Source organism: Cupressus sempervirens, chromosome 2 (genome assembly GCF_028749045.1).
Source record: "Cupressus sempervirens isolate cs-2001-9-10 chromosome 2, ASM2874904v1, whole genome shotgun sequence".
Classification (NCBI taxonomy): Eukaryota; Viridiplantae; Streptophyta; class Pinopsida; order Cupressales; family Cupressaceae; genus Cupressus; species Cupressus sempervirens.
In genome coordinates, this window is record NC_143119.1 from 772,815,462 (window position 1) to 772,833,443 (window position 17,982).

Consider the following 17,982-nt stretch of genomic DNA (forward strand, 5'->3'; position numbering starts at 1 on the left):
TGATTGTCCCATGATTTCTCTATTATGTGCCAAAGAGTGATGTAATGATCAATAGTGGAGTGTCTGGGTCTGAAATCTACTTTTTCTCTTGCTCTTTTACCCTCAACTTTTTCCCAATCGTTGATTCTACATTGTATCATGCTCCCAAATTTTTCTCTAAGAAGTGGGTTAACCATAATTAGACGGTAGGTCAATGGATTATTGATATCCCCGTCCTTGGAGAAGGGGGTAACCATGCTAGTTGTTCAATCCATTGGGAAACCCTCACGACTAACATGATTGAAGATACCCTTTATGCAAGGCACGTAGATTTATGTTCCCCATTTTGAAAATTAAGCTTGCAACCCATCAATTGCCAATTTTGGTATCCCTATCTTGATATCATCAATCATGAAGACTTCCTCCATAGTAGTCACAATAGGAGGAATGTTCTCCTCTCGTGGGCATTCATAGAGAAACTTTGCATACTCCAGCCATTGTGTATCTATAAAATTGTTATCTATTTGTTTTCAAGCTCTCGTTGCAATTCTTTCCAAAACTTCTGAGGGTCATGTTTTACAAGAGATATTAACTTTTCCCTTCTTTCTTTAATACACACTTTTGTGTGAATCAATTTTGTATACCACTTCTTGAGTTCTTTGTGTGCGTCTTTCTCTTTCATAAATCTCTTTGTTGCATTACACTCGTCATCGTAACATAGATTTGTCAAGAAAGTATTTGACTTTTGGAAATGATTTTTTATTCTAAGTGCCCACTTGGATGAGTGGTTTAACAAAAGATATCATCCTTGTACTATATCAATATGGTATTATTATTTTCATTGTTTGGCATATTGAACTTATATTATTTATAATAATTATTTTTTAATGCTTGAATTTTTTTATAGTGTTATGCCAAGATGTTATTTTGTGTAGTCTTTAAAAATAATATGTTTTGTATTCAAGATGGTACTATGAAATGAGGATGCAGAAAAGACCTAAAAAATCATGAGAATAAAGGGATAGTATTTTTTGCAATAATAAGATGATGGAATAAATAAAAATTGTACTATGGAGTGCAATGTCTTCAAGTACATCAAAGACAAGAATGCCAATATAATGATAGTTGTTTATTGACAAAAATTATTTAACAAGAAGATTATTGAGAAGATGGGGATGTTCATCATCTCTTTGAATAGGAAAATGATTGGAATGCAGAAGACTAAAATGATAAGATTGACTACCACATAAGTCATCTTTAGCCTCAGAAACACTCGAAAGAATGATAATCTTAGTTCACATATTCATCTTATCACACAAACAATCAATATTGACCAATTATTGTTTAATAAATAAATAAAAATTAAGAAAAAAAAATTCATAAGCACATTTGAAGTACACAAGCACTTGGTGGAAATCATAAGCATCAACAAAATGTCATAAAAAAATTTCCAACATTTTTATTACCATAGTCATACACATCCTTCTTCACATACAACTAATTGTTATCCACAAATCCAAATGCAACTTCAAACATTTTTGTGGGATTAAATTTAGGGGATTGATTGAGAAAAATGATCAAGCACACCTAATGAACCATCTCATCTCGAATAGAAGTTTTAGTCCAGGTACAAATTTGTGCAATCATAGATAATGTTATAGTTATAGAAAAGATGACCTATGACTATAGAACATGTTGTAAACACTCTCAAGAAATAAGAAATGCACTTGTATGAATACTGATAAGCCCAATAATATAAAAATATGCATGAATGAATGAATGAACGATTTTAATAACGTTTGTGAGGCCAAAGCATCCTATGGGACTCACAAGCATACCAAAAAGTAAAATTAAAAAACAAACATTAGGCCTTTTGGAGTTGTTTCTCTAATTCTGCCCTTCTATAGTGAATATTGACTAGTAAATTTGTTGTCTTGGCCAATTACTCTTCCTCAAAAAGAGTGTCTAACTTGCCATTTGCTAGAATATCCTGATAGCTATAACGGATGTCATTGTATGTTGGACATTCCATGAGATAGTGACGCTCGGTGTCAACCTCCCTTGTGTTACAAAACCAACATATTCTCTCCTCCCATTCTTCCTTGGGTATTGTCCATCTGCCCATTTCACATCTCAAATGATGGGAGCTCGTCCTACGTTGTGCAATGAGCATCTTAGCTCTCCATTTGATATTTACTCCTATGTATGCTTTCTCCTCGTGGGCTCTTGTTGAGTTAAATTATATACTATAGTAGTCTTTTTTACAACCATTTCGTTAGATGCATGTACTTGCTACATCTAGCATCTTGTCATAAGATTATGAGGTTCCAAAATCTTATCTTCCCTTGTTATCACATAATATTGGAGGCCAAATTATTCTAACATCATTAATCACATTAATAAAAAAATTAAAGGATACGCTTAATTTCTTAAACACCTACCAAAGACTTCCAAACAAATTCGTATAAATAAAAGCAACATAATGATTCCCATGAACAAACTAGAGGGATGACAAGGTGACTACTTGTGTCCTCTACGATATACGTGGCAGACACTATCAATGCTCAAGAAACCTAAACAAATCATGGCTTCTTAGTCCTCCCTCCTTTTTAAATATCTTCTCTTGTTAGTGATCATAGGTTACTTCTCATATAAACATACAATGTTCTTCTGAAATTCATTGGAATTCGATAATGACAGCGGAATGCAACAGGAATCCTGATTGAGGAAAATTAAAATGTATTCGTACTGTCTGAGAAAACTATTTTTTTGCCAGGGTAGTGTAGCAGCTGGAAACTTGTATTAAATCCACGGATTGATCTGGATGCATGTCTGTCATTAATTTTCTTTAGGGCTCTGCAACTTGAAACATTTCAAAACTTGTTGGAAAACCTGCTTTCAATTTGTCAAAATTGTTTGTCTCTGCCACAGTTTTCAGTATAGTGAACAAAACATATGAGAAAATGTATTTTGATGGATATCTGAAACACTATTATGGAATGATTGCAGGAAGATGCCATTAGGTTTGAAAATCCCTGCTTCCAATATTGTTCTTATCCGTAACCATTCACATGTGAAAAACATCCATCTAGAAGGAGTGCAGACTTTTGTCTTGCCAAGTTTGGTTTACAATCTGGTGATTGCATTTGCTTTAAATACCATGGGTTTAATCAATAAACCCATTTTGTAATCGTGGCTATCCTGCCAACAAAACCTCATCATAGACCAGGAGAGCTAAATTCCTCCTATTCCCCCTTTGGCAAGCTTTGCTTTTTGGTTTGTTGTTTAGATATTTCCTTTTGTAACTTGATAGCAAAGTACATTGCGGCAGCCCCTCAAACAATTCTTTTGTCATGTAATTGCAAATGCCTATGAGGGTATCAAAAATGAAATGTGCTTAGGATTTGTTTTTGTTGGGTGTGAGGATACTGTGAATATTTATACAGAATGTTGAAAATTGGAAAGGTCCACGAACTGTTTGTCCGAATGCCTCAAAGAAATGTGGTTTCATGGAATGCCATGTTGCAGGATATACGCAAAAAGGATTTGTCGGAAAGGCTTCAAGCAAATGCAAATTGGCAAGGGTAAAACCAGAATCTGCAACCATTGTCAGCATCTTCCCAATCTCTGCGAAATTGGGAATTTTGGAACAGATTATGGAGATTAATCAGAAGATAAACGATAGAGGAATGTCGTCAGATCTTGTAGCTGCAACTGCCCTGATAGACGTGTGCGTGAAATGTGAAATTATAGACAAGGTACGTGAACTGTTTGAAAGAATGCCTGGAAAACATATGTTCTCATGGAACGCTCTGATTGCAGGAATTTTACAAGAACGGATTTATTCGGAAGGCTTTACAGAAGATGGATTTGTTCGAAATGGGTTTATAAAAAAAACCAATTAAATGTAATTATTCCAATTTTTAATGGGCAAGATTTACAATGATATTTTTATTAAGATATATGATATAACTCTACACTATAAGTCTACAATGAGAAACTTGTTATATGTGTATGTGTGAAGTACAATGAGAAACAACATCGGGGTTAAGCAAGGGTGTCCGTTATCTCCAATATTGTTCGGGCTCTATATTGACAAGTTAGAAGAGTGGATAAACAAGACCAATGGTGAGGGGGTGCAGCTGGCCCACTTTGTGATAAGATTGCTCTTATATGCAGAGGATCTCATAATTCTTGCTAGAACGGCCAAATTTTTGAAAAAGCACTTGACAGCACTAGAAAGTTTTTGTCATGAAGTAGGAATGCAAGTTAACACTAGCAAAACCAAAATTATGATCTTCACGCTGAAAAAGAATAGGAGCATACAAGATGAGTTTCTATTTGAAAATAGACCACTTGAGATTGTGGAAGAGTACAAATACTTGGACATCGATTTTCGTAACAAACTCAATTGGGATACTTGCAGATCAAAAAGGATCCAAGGGGGCTGGAAGGCGTTATACTCTTTACAAAACAAGTGTAGGAACGCAGAATTATGGGATTGGACGACCATGAAAATTCTTTTTGGTTTGTTGGTCACTCCGGTTATTCTATACGGATGTGAAGTGTGGGGAGGTAGTATGTCCGAACAGAAATGACGGCAAGTAGAAAGAATTCAAAAACACTTCATCACATGCAATCTTAAAGTCAAGACCACAGTTCCGTATGAGATCCTTTTGGCGGAGGTGGGTTCCTTTCCATTAGAGGCCGTTGCTTTGGTTCGGATGATAAGCTACTTAAAGAAAACCCAAGGGCTGGAAACACATTGTTGGCCCAAGTTGATCATAGAGGAAAAACTTGTGAGGCGGAAAAGCACATGGATGAAGCAAAATGACAAATGGATGCGAAAATGGGATATCAAGATCCAAACCTGCCCGAATAACATTATAGAAATAAAAAAGTTTGTCAATGAAAAATTTCGCAATATTCTGTGGATAAGACGCATAGGGCGGAAAAAATCTTATTACATTAAAGAATTTAATCCCACTTCTAGTCATGATGAAAAGGCCTATATAAAAGCACCTATTAACTGGAAAGTTGAGACAGAGCAGCACTTTGTCAAAGACTGCCTGGCTTACAATGACATCAGATCTGGTTATACAAAAATATTGCATAACAGGGACTTCAAATATTTATTCGAGGAAGATCAAGTGAAGAGAGCAGCGGATTTGATTACCAAACTTCAGAGAAGGAGAGACAAGTTAACCGAAACTTTACAACTGACTAGTTTCGCTCCTGACTCGGGAGGGTGATTGCATGGGTCCCATAGACTACTTTAGTCTCGCGGACGTCATTAAAATCTATCATATCATATCATATCATATCAAACTTGGTATATGTGTGAAGTAAATGAACTCATGATTGTTGGATGTGAAGATGTGAAGTCCAACTGTCATGTCTGTTCATTTCACATTTTTCTTATTTGTCTCTTCATCTTCACTTGAAGATTAATGTATAAATATAAAGGCAAAGCCCTGTGTATGAAAGCTGCAATGATTGAATAATATATTTGCTCTGCTTTCAGTGTGGACGTAACTTCAGTTGTGGCGAACCATGATATATCCTGTGTCTTGTCTCTATATTTTGTGTATTCTCAATTTCTCTTAAATTAACAATTGGTATCGGAGCATGCAAGATCCTGGAGAGCAGAACAGACTATCAGAACCATTCAAGGGAGATCCAGAAGCATGGGAAGTTGTAATATGGAAGCTTATAACAAGCTGGCGTGAAATTAAGAAATCATGCACCCTAACAAGGTTGAGGAGGCCACACCATGCAACACTCTTAGAGCCGTTAGAGTTGGAATAATAAAGAGCAGAATTTATGTGAGTGCTAATATATTAGTAGACGCATAAGAGATTGGAACAAATCTGAAGGGTCAAAGGATGACTGCGGGTGAGGCTCCATGGTGGAGTCCATCTCACCTATGAGTGAAATTTTTTGAAAGGATATATTAGTACACACAAAAGTTGCTCGATAAGTAAATAAATTTTTTGCATACAGCTGGAAGCGATTGATTAAAGCTGCGAAGGAGTCATTGAAGACATATGGGTGTTTGTGCATAAAGCACACAAAGAAGCCAGCTTGGTGTGGATAGCTGGTGCCCAAAGGATTGGGGTTTCCACATACACGCAGCAAGGAGAGTTTAATTCTTGAAAGACCAAATATTTCTAGGTCAGGATTTAGAAGATCGCAGACTAAAAGAGATTACGCCAAGTTTCTGTGGAATCTGAAGAGGCGTGGAAGAAATAGAGCTCAAAATAGGAGTCTTTCAAAGTACGTTGGCAGATTTTTTTTTGGTTCTACTTCTCTAGTTTATGGAGAAATTGCAGCTTCGGTGTGATATTTGATATCATTTTAAATTTGTTTTCGATACCATGAAAAGTTCACTGTCATCATGCAGTGGAAGTTTTTTTTTTTAAAAATATTTTGTTGTCATGAGATGTTTTTTCTTTATGTGATTGGAGATGTATGTTATTGTGTCATGGTGAGCTCTTGATTCTAGATTAGAGCGTTAACAAGATACAGGTTCTCATGGTAGGTTATGCTCTTTAGAGCATGAGGTTCTAAATTATGGAGATCAAGTTGTCATGTTGTGTTCCCAGGTTATGCAGGCGTGCAGTGGGAATTTTGACAATTGATCTTGGTTAGTGCTCTTGGTATCGGGTACTTTGTCGGATTGACCATGTAGGTGCTCTTGAAAACTAAGAGGCTTGGGTGAGGTTGCAGTTCTCTTGGTTTAGAGAACATTTGTTGAGATGGTTTCTCTTTGGAGGTTTCAGCATGAAGTCCGAACAACGTACACCTGTGGATGGATGCAAGTTCATTATAGACCTAGTGGAGATTGTTCTTAGAGAAGAGTCAGTGAGACTTGGTGTATCCTAGAGGAGCATTCTCAGTCCCCACGCTTGGTCTATTCGGCAAATTTATCTCCTTATGCATTTAGGAGATGGTTGATATTGTTCCTACTTTTGGAATGTTTGCAGTTTGATCTTCTTGTTTATAGGAGCTTTCATTCATGGTGTTTGGGTGTTGTAAGTGCTCTCATATGGGGAGGTAAAGGAGATCATACTTGACCCAGCTGGGCACTTGATGGTGTTGGTAGAAGGATGAGTTATGATTTGCATTGGTGTTCCTTCCAAGAGTTTTTTTGAGGTCGTCTATTGTTGTAGTTCATTATTTTTAACAACAATACGTGGTCTTTTCATGAGGACTTGGAAGATGTCATTTTGCAGCAAGTTGGTTGCAGCTTGCAGATCATCTCAAGTTAATGCCATGCCTTCTATGTGCTGATTGGTAGATTGAGTCAACTTATAGTTAACATTGCTCATGCAATTTAAATTTCTTTATAATGGTCTTCTAGTTTTTTGCACATCAATGGCTTTTTGGTGTGTTTTTTTGGAAGATGGTATATTTGGTGAGTTATTGTATGGGCTGGATGTTATTAGCAATTAGTTGTGGTTGCTATTCTGGCTACAAAGATTGTCTTTTGACAACTTTCTTACCATGGGATTTGGTAAGGGAAAGCAGAGTTTAAGTGGAAGGATATTCAGATATAAGGTTGTAGCATGAGTTGAACTTCAAGTGGGAAATTGTTTGATGTGAAATCCAATCATGTCTGTTCATTTCACATTCTTCTTATTTGTCTCTTCATCTTCTTGTGAAGACTAATGTATAGATATAAAGGCAAAGCCCTGTGTATGAAAGCTACAATGACTAAATAATATATTTGCTTTGCTCTTAGTGTGGACATAGCCTCAATTGTGGTGAACCACGATATATCCTGTCTCTTGTCTCTATTTTGTGCATTCTCAATTTATCTCTTAAATTAACAATGATTTCTAGATTCTCTCTGTTAACGTCATGTTAGTTGAGTTAATCTTGCGCATAAGAGTTGTCTATGAGCAATTGAAGCATTTATTACAAAGTTTGATTTTATGAAGCTTCTAGATGTTGAGGTCCAGTTTGAACTTTCAAATTGGTTTTTGGTGCCCTATGACTTTTGTATTTTATATATTCAATATATTATTTGTAAGAATGTAACGAAAGAAATGTTGTATTGTTGGTGAATGATTAATAAAAACATGACCAGTTTCTTGCTTATTGGTGCTATATGTTCATTGTATACTATGTTTTTACCCTTTTTTTCTCTGTTGCTCTGTCATTTCCTAACAATTGGATTGTGAAAAATTTGTTGCAGCAAAAGTGAGGAGAGCAGAAGGTTGGGTCAGATTGAAGGTTTTAGGTGAACAGGTTGTGTTCATATCTTGCAGAGACGGAAGGAGAATTAGTTGTGTTCGTTTCCTACAGAGGTAGAAGGTGAACTAGTCATGTTTACCTTGCAGAAATAGAGCAAACAAGAGTGAAGTGTTGCTAGAGAGCACTTAAAGTAATAGGTACCCAGAAATTGGTAAAGAGTTTGCTAAAGGGTTTTGTTCAAGTGCAATGGAGTCAACAATAGTTAGTGATATGGAGAAGTTAAACGGGGCTAACTTTTCCCTATAGAAATCCCAAATGGAGTACATACTGATTCTAAAGGATTATTTGTCAATTGAAGGAATATCAAAGAAACCCACAACAATGATAGATGAAGAGTGGAAGAAGTTGGATAGAAAGGCTATTGCAACCATCTGTCAATGCTTGACCAGAAATGTGTATTTTAATGTTGCTAGAGAGAAGACAACAAAAGAATTGTGAAAAAGTTGCATAATTTGTATGAGAAGAACACAGCTTCAAATAAGATTTTCTTGATAAAGAAATTATACAACCTCAAAATGGAGGAGGGTATTTCAATAGCGGGACACTTAAATGAGTTCAATATGGTCACCAGCCAACTTGCCTCTATTAAAATTGCTTTGGATAATGAGATTAGAGCATCCTACTAATGTGCTCCATGCCAAATAGCTAGGAGAATGTGAGCAACTAGGAGAATATGATTGTAGCCATAAGCACTTCTGCACTAGTAGGAACCTTGAAGTTTGATGATGTTTGCAGCAGCTTAATGAATGAGGAGCTATGATGGAAATATGTCACAAAAATCAGGGAGAAGTATCGACTACAACTGATTGTGGTAGAAAAATTGAACAAAGCCATCAACGGCGTTCAAGGTCAAGAGGTAGATCAAAATCAAGAAGAAGCAAGTTGACTTCTAATCATTGTGGAAAGTCGGGTCACATAAAAAGGGAATGAAAAATTTGAAGTGAGAGAAAAAGGATAAAAAATTGGACAATGCAAATAAGAAATCATCCAGTACAAATGAAGGTGAGACCATAGTTGTAGTTTCAAATAATGAGGTTTTATTTACCGTTTCAATGGAAGATGCATGCTTATATACCTCCAATTGTGCATTGATTAGATTCTTGATTCTAAGGCATCTAATTATGTAACTCCAATTAAGGATAATGTTATTGTGTATAATTTTGGTGATTACAATAGAGTGCATTTGGGAGATAATCATTTTTATAATATTGTTGGAGTGGGAGATGTCTAAATTAAGACAAAGGATGGAAAAATGTTTTATTGAGATAGGCTAGGCATGTTCTAGAGATGTGTATGAGTCTAATCTCTATGGGACATTTGGATGATTAGGGCTACTCCACAAACTTTGGAAAATTAGTAATGGGGCACTGCTTGTGGCTGAAGGATCCAAGATAGGAACATAATATACATTAAGTGCAATAGCAGAGAAATCAGACGTCGTTGCTGCAAAAGGAAAAAAATCAGCAGATTTGTGGCATAAGTGCTTGGGTCATAATATCAGGCTTGGAATTTGATGGTCATCCCTGCCTGTCATGTATATTTTTTATGACAGTTTCATCATGTTAATGCCTTTCATTTTACATCTTAAGATAAATATTGATTGTCAAAAATCAATATAATATAAATATTGATTAGTAATATTGACAAAAATCTCATATCTTTAGTTTGTAAAGTCATACATTTTATATAATAATATAAAATTCTAAAAAGCAATTACAAATTAGCAATATATGTCAACTTAAGAAAGTTTCTAAGTTTATATTTTGCATAGTAATATTTTAAATTGGTGAAACAAATTTATGTATGTTTTAAAAATATCTACCTATAATGAATTTTTATGGTTTATTGATAAATTGAAGTATCATATTGACAGTTTTATAAAAAAATAATTTGTCAATCAATATGGTCCAACAAATTTTCATCCTATCATATACGACTCAATAGTAGAAAAAAGGCTAATATGACCATCAAATTCTAGGCCTAGGTCATATGATTGAGAAGGGCCTAAAAATTCTCATGGAAAAGAATTTGCTGTCAGGTTTGAAATCTTATAACCTTGATCTTTTGTGAGCATTGTATTTATCGTAGGTAGTGAAGGGTTTCATTTATTAGAGGTGGTCACAAGAGCCAAAAATTGTTAGAATTGATACATTCTAATGTATTTGGGCCAGCAAAACATTAGATCATTAGGAGGAGCCTCATACTTTGTCACATTTATAGATGATGCATTCAAGATATTTCAAAAGTTTTATGTTGCTATTAAAAGATAGACTAGTTAATTGTTGAAGTGTTTAAGAATAGACAATGGTGGAGAATATTGTTCTAATGAATTCAAGGAGTATTATTATAGGTTTGGCATAAAGCATGAGAAAACAATGACCCTTACTCAACAAAACGAGGATGTGGAAGCAATGAATGCACTTTCATAGAGAAGGTGAGGAGTATGTTGTTAAACTCCGGATTGGAGAAATATTTTTGGGTAGAAGCATTAAGGACAACTTGCTACCTCATAAATCGATCTCCTACTACAACCTTGGACAATGGCATTCCCAAAGAAGTTTGGACTAGTAAGAAGGTAAATTATTCTCACTAGAAAATCTTTCGATGTGAAGCACTTGTGCATATTCCCAAAGAGAGCATAACTAAGTTAGATGATAAATCCATGAAATGCGTTTTCTTGGGATATGCAGATGGTGAATTTGGTTATTGTTTATGGGATCCAGTCAAAACAAAGATTGTTAGAACCAGGGATATCGTATTCAATGAGTCAAAGATGTTCAAGAGGACTATAGAAAATGTGGAGGTAAAGAAAGTTGTTGATAGAATTGAAGAACAAGAAGAAAATATCCCACCAATGCAAGAAAATGGGCAGCAAAATCAAGAGTATGGTGGACAACAAGAGAAGAATGAGGAACAACAACAAGAAATCTTGCAGGAGCCCTTGCAAGCAATTCAACCTGAACAACAACTGGTTCACAGATCTACTAGACCCCATAAGCCTTCACAAAAGTATATGCCCTAATAATTGATGAAGATAAACTTTTTGATTTTTAGGAAGCTTGTGAAGATGAGAGTAGTAAAGAATGGAAGAAAGCGATGGACTAAAACATGGACTCTTTGCTGAAAAATAGAACTTGGGAGTTGGTAAAGCTTCCAAAAGGAAGAAAAGCTCTATAAAAAAAGTGGGTATATAGGATCAAGCATGTGGGTGGTGGGAAAAAGGAAAGATACAAAATAAGGTTGGCAGTGAAAGGATTTGTTCAAAAAGAAGGTATAGACTTTACTTAAATTTTTTCACCTATTGTTAAAATCTCATGCACTATAATTATTCTTGGTCTTGATGCTGCTCTAGATTTGGAATGTGAACAATTAGATGTAAAGACAACCTTTTTTTATGGTGAATTGGAGGAACAAATGTATATGGAGCAGCCAGAAGGTTTCAAAGAAAATGTAAAGAAAATTTGATTTGCAGGTTGAAGAAGTGTCTCTATGGGCATAAACAAGCACCTTGTCAATGGTATAAAAAATTTGATTCATTCATGTTGGAACATGGTTTTAAAAGGCTATAATCTGATCATTGTGTCTATATCAAGAGGTATGACCAAGAAAGATACATTGTATTATTGTTGTATGTGGATGATCTGCTACCTATTGGACATGATAAAAATATGTTTAATCAACTGAAGAAGGATTTGAGTAAACAATTTTCAATGAAAGATTTGGGTCCAGCACAACATATATTGGGCATGAAGATTATGTGTGATTCACAAGAAAAACATATATTGGGCATGAAGATTATGTGTGATTCACAAGAAAAATATATTGAGAAAGTTCTTAACAGGTTCAATTGAAGGATGTCAAGCTGGTTAGTACACTTCTTGCATCCTACTTCAAATTGAGTATAGATTCATGTCCTAGTGATGACAAGGAAAAGATTGAAATGAGTAAAATTCCTTATGCTTCATCTATTGGCAGCCTGATGTATGGCATGGTAAGTACTTGACCAAATATACACTGAGTGGGAGTTGTGAGCAAGTTCCTTGCAAACCTAGGGAAACAACTTTGGGAAGCAGTAAAGTGGATTTTAAGGTATCTTAAGAGTACTAGTCATTATTGTTTATGTTTTAATAATAATAATGTTGTGCTTAAAGGGTACACAGATGTAGATATGGCTGAAGATGTGGATACTAAAAGGTCCACCACTAGTTATTTATACACTTTTAAAAATGTTGTAGTATCTTGGGTGTCTAGATTTCAAAAAGTAATAACCCTTTCAACAATAGAGGCTAAATATGTAGCTGCAACAAAAGTTTGCAAAGAGATATTGTGGATACAACAATTCCTTGGAGAGTTAGGAGTAAAACAAGACAAATATGTGTTATACTGCAATAGTCAAAGTGTCATTCATTTTGCAAAAAATCCAACATTTCATTAATGGATCAAGCATATTGACCCGAGGTGCCATTGGATTAGGCAGGTGTTGGAGGAAGGATAGATACACTTCGAAACGATTCATAGAGATGAAAACCCTCCTGATATGTTCACAAAATTTTTGCCAAGAGCAAAGCATGAGCTATGCAAAGATTTCATAGGCCTAAGGTGATTTGATTAGTACTATTTTGTTTAATCCTACTTCATTTACTTCAAGTGGGAGAATGTTATATATGTGTGAAGTAGGCAAAGCCGTAATTCATATATTATGTAGGTTAATGTCATGTGAGGCCTGTTGTAAATTTTGCATTAACCACGTGTGTAAGAGTTGCCCGTAAGTAGTTGAAGCAAACTCACTTCTTTAAAATTACAAAATTGTGAGGAGTTTTCGCATCAAAATCTATAAGAGGAACTGATAATAAAAAGAACTTGAGAATTGAAAATTGATAATGAAAAGAATTTGAAATTCAAAAATTGATATCAATATTGTTGTTCGTTTCATAAATTGATGATCTCGTGAATATCACTAAAACTCATTCATTTGAATGACTTGTAAAACCAAATTTTAACAGAATCCTCCTACCCCTTGACGAACCTTATTTTTCTATGCACTAACAAATTAATTCCTAAATCTCCAATAAAACATATCTGCATTTGGATTTGAACTTAGATATCACATTTTTAAAATCTGAAAACTGAATCCTACATTCCATGCTTACCTCAAAATTTCAAGACTTCTATATTGTTTTTTTCCAATTTCTTCACACTATTTTATACTCGCTTTTCTTGTTTTCTTAAATATGGAGGACCATTCACAGTCAAGTTTTGAATATTTTGTTTTCCCAAGTTTTTAATTCTTCTTTCACAATCACACTTGGGCGATGGAAATATTTTTTAAGTAAATATGCATGTGGCTATATTACAACTTTTCAAGTCTCTGTCGTTTTTGGAAACAAAACTAGCCAATTACAATGCATCTTCATATTTTACTGATATTTTAGTGAATGTCCATTTTTGTTGTTGGTGGTTGAGATTAGTTGACATATATGCACCCCACCATTTCCCAAAGGGCAAAGGACTAAAAATTGCCTTAATCTTTTTAAATGGTCAAGTTGCAATATTCAATAATTAGAAATCAACTATAGTTGGGAAGGGAAGGGCCAATCCATTAAACCTATAAAGACATCTTGAGATATTGGCAAGTGAATGAAGGGGACTTGTATCTAGACTTTGAAATTACTGAGTATATTAATATTATAATAATATCCCAGTTGTTGGGAAGGGCCACTCCATAAAAAAATTAAAAAGATATTTAGATATTAGCAAGTTGAATGAAGGGGACTTGAATGATAAGTATATCTAGACTTAGACATTACTGAGTATGTTATTCCAATATTCCATTTTTGTAATATGCTGAAGAGATCAGCAAGACACATTGTACTTGATTGGGTGAATCCTATATAATAACTTGTTGCTGCTTGTAAATGTTATTGAGGCAAGGAAAATAAATGAATGCTTATTCTGATTTGTTTCCTGTATTTTTGCCAGTTGACAATGGGGAGAGTGGAGATTTATATGATATTATAAGGCCACGCTTATTAGACTGCAATGAAGTCTTCCATGTGAGAAAAGAAAATCAGCATAAGGAAAACATTATCAGTGCAAAAGAGAGGGTCAGGAGCAGACGTATGATATCCTGCTTGTCAGAGCTCAGATCTCTACTCCCACCAGAGAATGAGAAGAACATGGTAATATAATATATCTTTTGATCTCTCTCCCTTTTCCATTCTTCATAATGCCCTTTGTCATTTGTGCTTTAATATATGTTCAGGTATTAGTTATATTTTTAATGTATAAGTTGAGGTATTAGTTATATTGTTTAAATGGGTGGATGAGATATCACCCATTTGCCTCAAGTTTTATGAGTTTTCACAGTCAGGAAGATTTTAGTTTTGGTAAGATTTCTTCTTAATGATATCTGATAAGATTTTTTTCTCTTGATTAGTCTCGTCTCCCATCACTACTGAACAGGAAATGATAGTAGGGCTATTCAAGAAAAAAGTTTATGCATATATGTAATGTGTGGATGAGATATATTTCCTTTAGGTTTATGAATTCTTACATTCGGTCATATTTGATTTATAAGATTTTTGTTGTAAATATTTGTCAATCATTTATTATTAGAATTTAATGGGAAAATATTTATATTTGTTTACATGGTCAATGAGATTTTAGTTCGATGGTAAAGTTGAATAGTTTCTAATGAGTCTATCAGAAATCAAGTCTTGGTGAATGCAAGACTTTAACAATATAAGGATAAGTCTGAGATGCGCCTTGAGTGAATATGGTGGAATGAAAACCTCTCGATGAAATGAAAACCCCTCATCTTTGATTCTGAAGTTTCAGCCAATAGACTTATGCTTCCGTATCAAACAACTAAAACCTGTGATTTTGAACTAATCATTAAATTGCTACTGTACAGAGTAAATTTGAGTAAACATTTGTAACACTGTAATCTATTTCATCAGATAAATTTTTTTCTACAGTTTTAAATGTTGTATTTCATATAGTATACATTGCATTATCATAAATTATGTTATAAGAATGGTGGTTGGAGAGAGTTTTCTGTGAAGGAGAACGAACTACTTTATTTATCACATTTGCTTGTGCTTCTTTGGTTAACATTGTACAGCAGAAGAAAATCTCAACCAGTGAGATTCTATTGAAAGCTACAGATTACATTTCTCATCTACAAGGGAAGGTGGATGGGCTTACCAAGAAAAGGACTGACATGAAAATGAAGGAAATGCAGAAAAGCTACCTTTATAACTTAGAAGAAAAGGATTTTCCAATGGTGAATGTTAGCCATCTGTGTTTGGATGTTTTAATCACAACTGACACAAGGATTAAAGAGATGATGTTATCTAATCTTATAGCTGTTGTTGAAGAGCAAGGCTTGCAAGTGCTTAATGCATGCTCTTTTACCACGCATGATAGAGTCACTCACACCCTTACTTGCAAGGTACTCATTATCTTGCCTTTTTAAGAAAATTATATCAGTTCCTTAGGATAAAAGGCATTAATTAGATGTATTGCAGGTCTTCCATGCAAGGAGCTTTCTTGGCAGCACAAAGCTTGGTGAGAGCATCTGGAATTTGATGAGAGAAAGGAACATTTCACCTTGTTATTATGTCCTTTCAAATTAGATGTAGAAGCTAATAGATTAGGTCAGATTCTTCTTTTCTCCAATAGAGCATCGAATTAAAAATAAAAGGTTGTACTCAACCCATGTAATTGAAAGCATATAAATGAAGAAAATGTAAATTTGGTAATATTAATATTGATTATTGGTTTTAATCTAAAAAATATATTCTCCAATTGAGAATGGAATTAAAAATAAAAGGTTGCACAAAACTATGTACTTGAAAGCATACAAATGAATAAAATTAAGTCTGGTAATTATAATATTGATTTTTGATTTTAATCTAAAATCAGTAATTTATGTATAAATATTTGTAGGAAATAAGGAAGATTGAAAAAAATTAAGTAAATTTTTTAAAAAAAAATCGTATGTGATTTGTTTGTCAGCTAAATTTCAAATATGTTATCTATATATAGTAAAGATCTTTTTTTTTAGTGTTTTAATTATTTGATCTATAAATGTAAAGAAAAGAGTTAGTTGTTATATTGCTATTAGAATTCAATTGTGTAGTTTTCAAATCAAACTCATTAACCCATGTATCATGTAATATTCTTGTTATTAAATAAAATAATGATATTTTTGTATTTGAGGTCTTCGTTGATTTGTGTATATTTCGGGCTCATCTTTACTCTTTCGTAAGTGTAGGTGTTTGTCGTGTCATGTATTGGCACGTTTTCTCTCTCTCAAGAATTGTCCTCTAATAGGGTATAAATGTCTGTTGGGTTGGTTTTTAAATTTTTTTGATCAGTAAGAGGTTATTTCCGAATTTTATTAATATTATAAGATAATTACATAGTTGTTTTTTTTTTTTTTAAACTAAAAGAGGGGTAAATTTTTTATTGAATATCAAAGAGAGCTAAACAACACAAGAAACAAAGAGAACTACATGGCTTTATCTTGGTCCACAAGTTGATCCAACATCTGAGATAAATCAAGGGGAAGCATCCTAGGATCAAGAATGTTCCAAGTCGACCCTTTCTTAGAGGTCCATTTAGCCAGACAATCATTTTGCCCCATTCAAAGTGCAGACACTAGGAGAAAAATAACAGGGAAGAAAATCCCTATTTTAGTCTGGGAGCAAGGCCCTGTATACAAAAGAAGGGGGAGGTTCCTCTAGTACAAAAATGAGTGAACATACCCTCAGTTTACAGTGGCCTTAACAGATAGCAAAGGTGGCATACCAACCTTTACAAATGTCTCAAGTGAGGGCTTTGAGCCAACATACCAACCCTTACATCATAGAGATTTGAAGAGGTGAGAGGGAAATAACATAATGAGAAAGTTGAGAGCACTGGATGTGAAGTGACCTTTCTGTTGGCTAAGCTTCAACTCATCAAAGACCTTGCAAAACCAAAGTCAAAGCAACCATACATAATAATGGTAGGGGGGAAGTTAGAGGGTTCTCCTACCTAGAAACTCAGAAAGCATTTGTTAGTCCAAATACTAATAAGAAGGAGCTCAAACAAGTTACCAAAAAGGATACGGAGTGGGATATCTCCAACTCATCTTTGACACCTGATATGATGTCTCTAATAAGGGGAGAGACTAGCTTGCCCATATGATTAAGAAATGTGAATCTACACATAAAAGAAGGCCATCATTCCTTAAATTTAAAATTGCAAGAGATAAAAATGAAAGAAGAGCCATGAGAGAAAATACTCCAAAGTTGAGGATATTATCATGAAGTCATTATAGAGCACCGAACTGGTAGGGTGTTGTCTTAATGTTAACATAAGAGAATTGCCTCAAATAGAGCAATAAAGAATCACACCCCAATTACTGCCTAGATATTGAAATCAAGTGGAGTCTTATATAAAAGGAATATATCTACCTTAAGTTCCCAGTCAGAGTTATAGAACAGAGAAGGGAAATGGAAACACATGCCTCTGTGGATGCAATCATTTAATGTATTCTCAAAGGCAAAAATATCTGTAACTCACCACCAAGTTTTCTTAGCCCAATTGTATATCTGGGCCTAGCTTAGTCCATGAGACTACAAACTAGGATGTTAATAAACTTCACCTTCACCTTTCTCATGACTAGAAATCAAAATTGAATACATTATCAAGAAGGAAGAAATGAGCTCCATAACAAAGAGTAGCTCAAGAAGA

The 17,982-nt window shown here is 34.4% G+C and overlaps 1 protein-coding gene across 5 annotated transcripts; it reads left to right on the forward strand.

Annotated features, from left to right (window-relative positions):
- The first annotated feature begins 2,583 nt into the window (after positions 1-2,583).
- Positions 2,584-16,001, forward strand: LOC149575749 (transcription factor bHLH118-like). Of its 5 annotated transcripts, none has more exons than XM_089815541.1 (4): positions 2,584-2,718; positions 14,218-14,417; positions 15,362-15,691; positions 15,768-16,001. In XM_089815541.1, the coding sequence occupies exons 2-4, from the start codon at positions 14,358-14,360 to the stop codon at positions 15,873-15,875; spliced, it is 498 nt and encodes a 165-aa protein (XP_089671667.1). In that variant the 5' UTR covers positions 2,584-2,718; positions 14,218-14,357; the 3' UTR covers positions 15,876-16,001. The 5 variants fall into 5 exon arrangements, with proteins under 5 accessions (XP_089671667.1, XP_089671668.1, XP_089671666.1 ...); XM_089815542.1 differs by lacking the exon at positions 2,584-2,718 and adding an exon at positions 14,031-14,048; XM_089815540.1 differs by lacking the exon at positions 2,584-2,718 and adding an exon at positions 14,067-14,118.
- Positions 16,002-17,982: the final 1,981 nt, after the last annotated feature.

What these genes read in the sequence shown, in the direction of transcription:
- LOC149575749 (XM_089815538.1), top strand. Translation starts at nt 14,178, where the DNA reads ATGAATGCTTATTCTGATTTGTTTCCTGTATTTTTGCCAGTTGACAAT. An exon ending in CAGAGAATGAGAAGAACATG is followed by an intron (nt 14,418 to 15,361) that starts GTAATATAATAT and finishes AACATTGTACAG; the next exon opens with CAGAAGAAAATCTCAACCAG. An exon ending in CTCACACCCTTACTTGCAAG is followed by an intron (nt 15,692 to 15,767) that starts GTACTCATTATC and finishes GATGTATTGCAG; the next exon opens with GTCTTCCATGCAAGGAGCTT.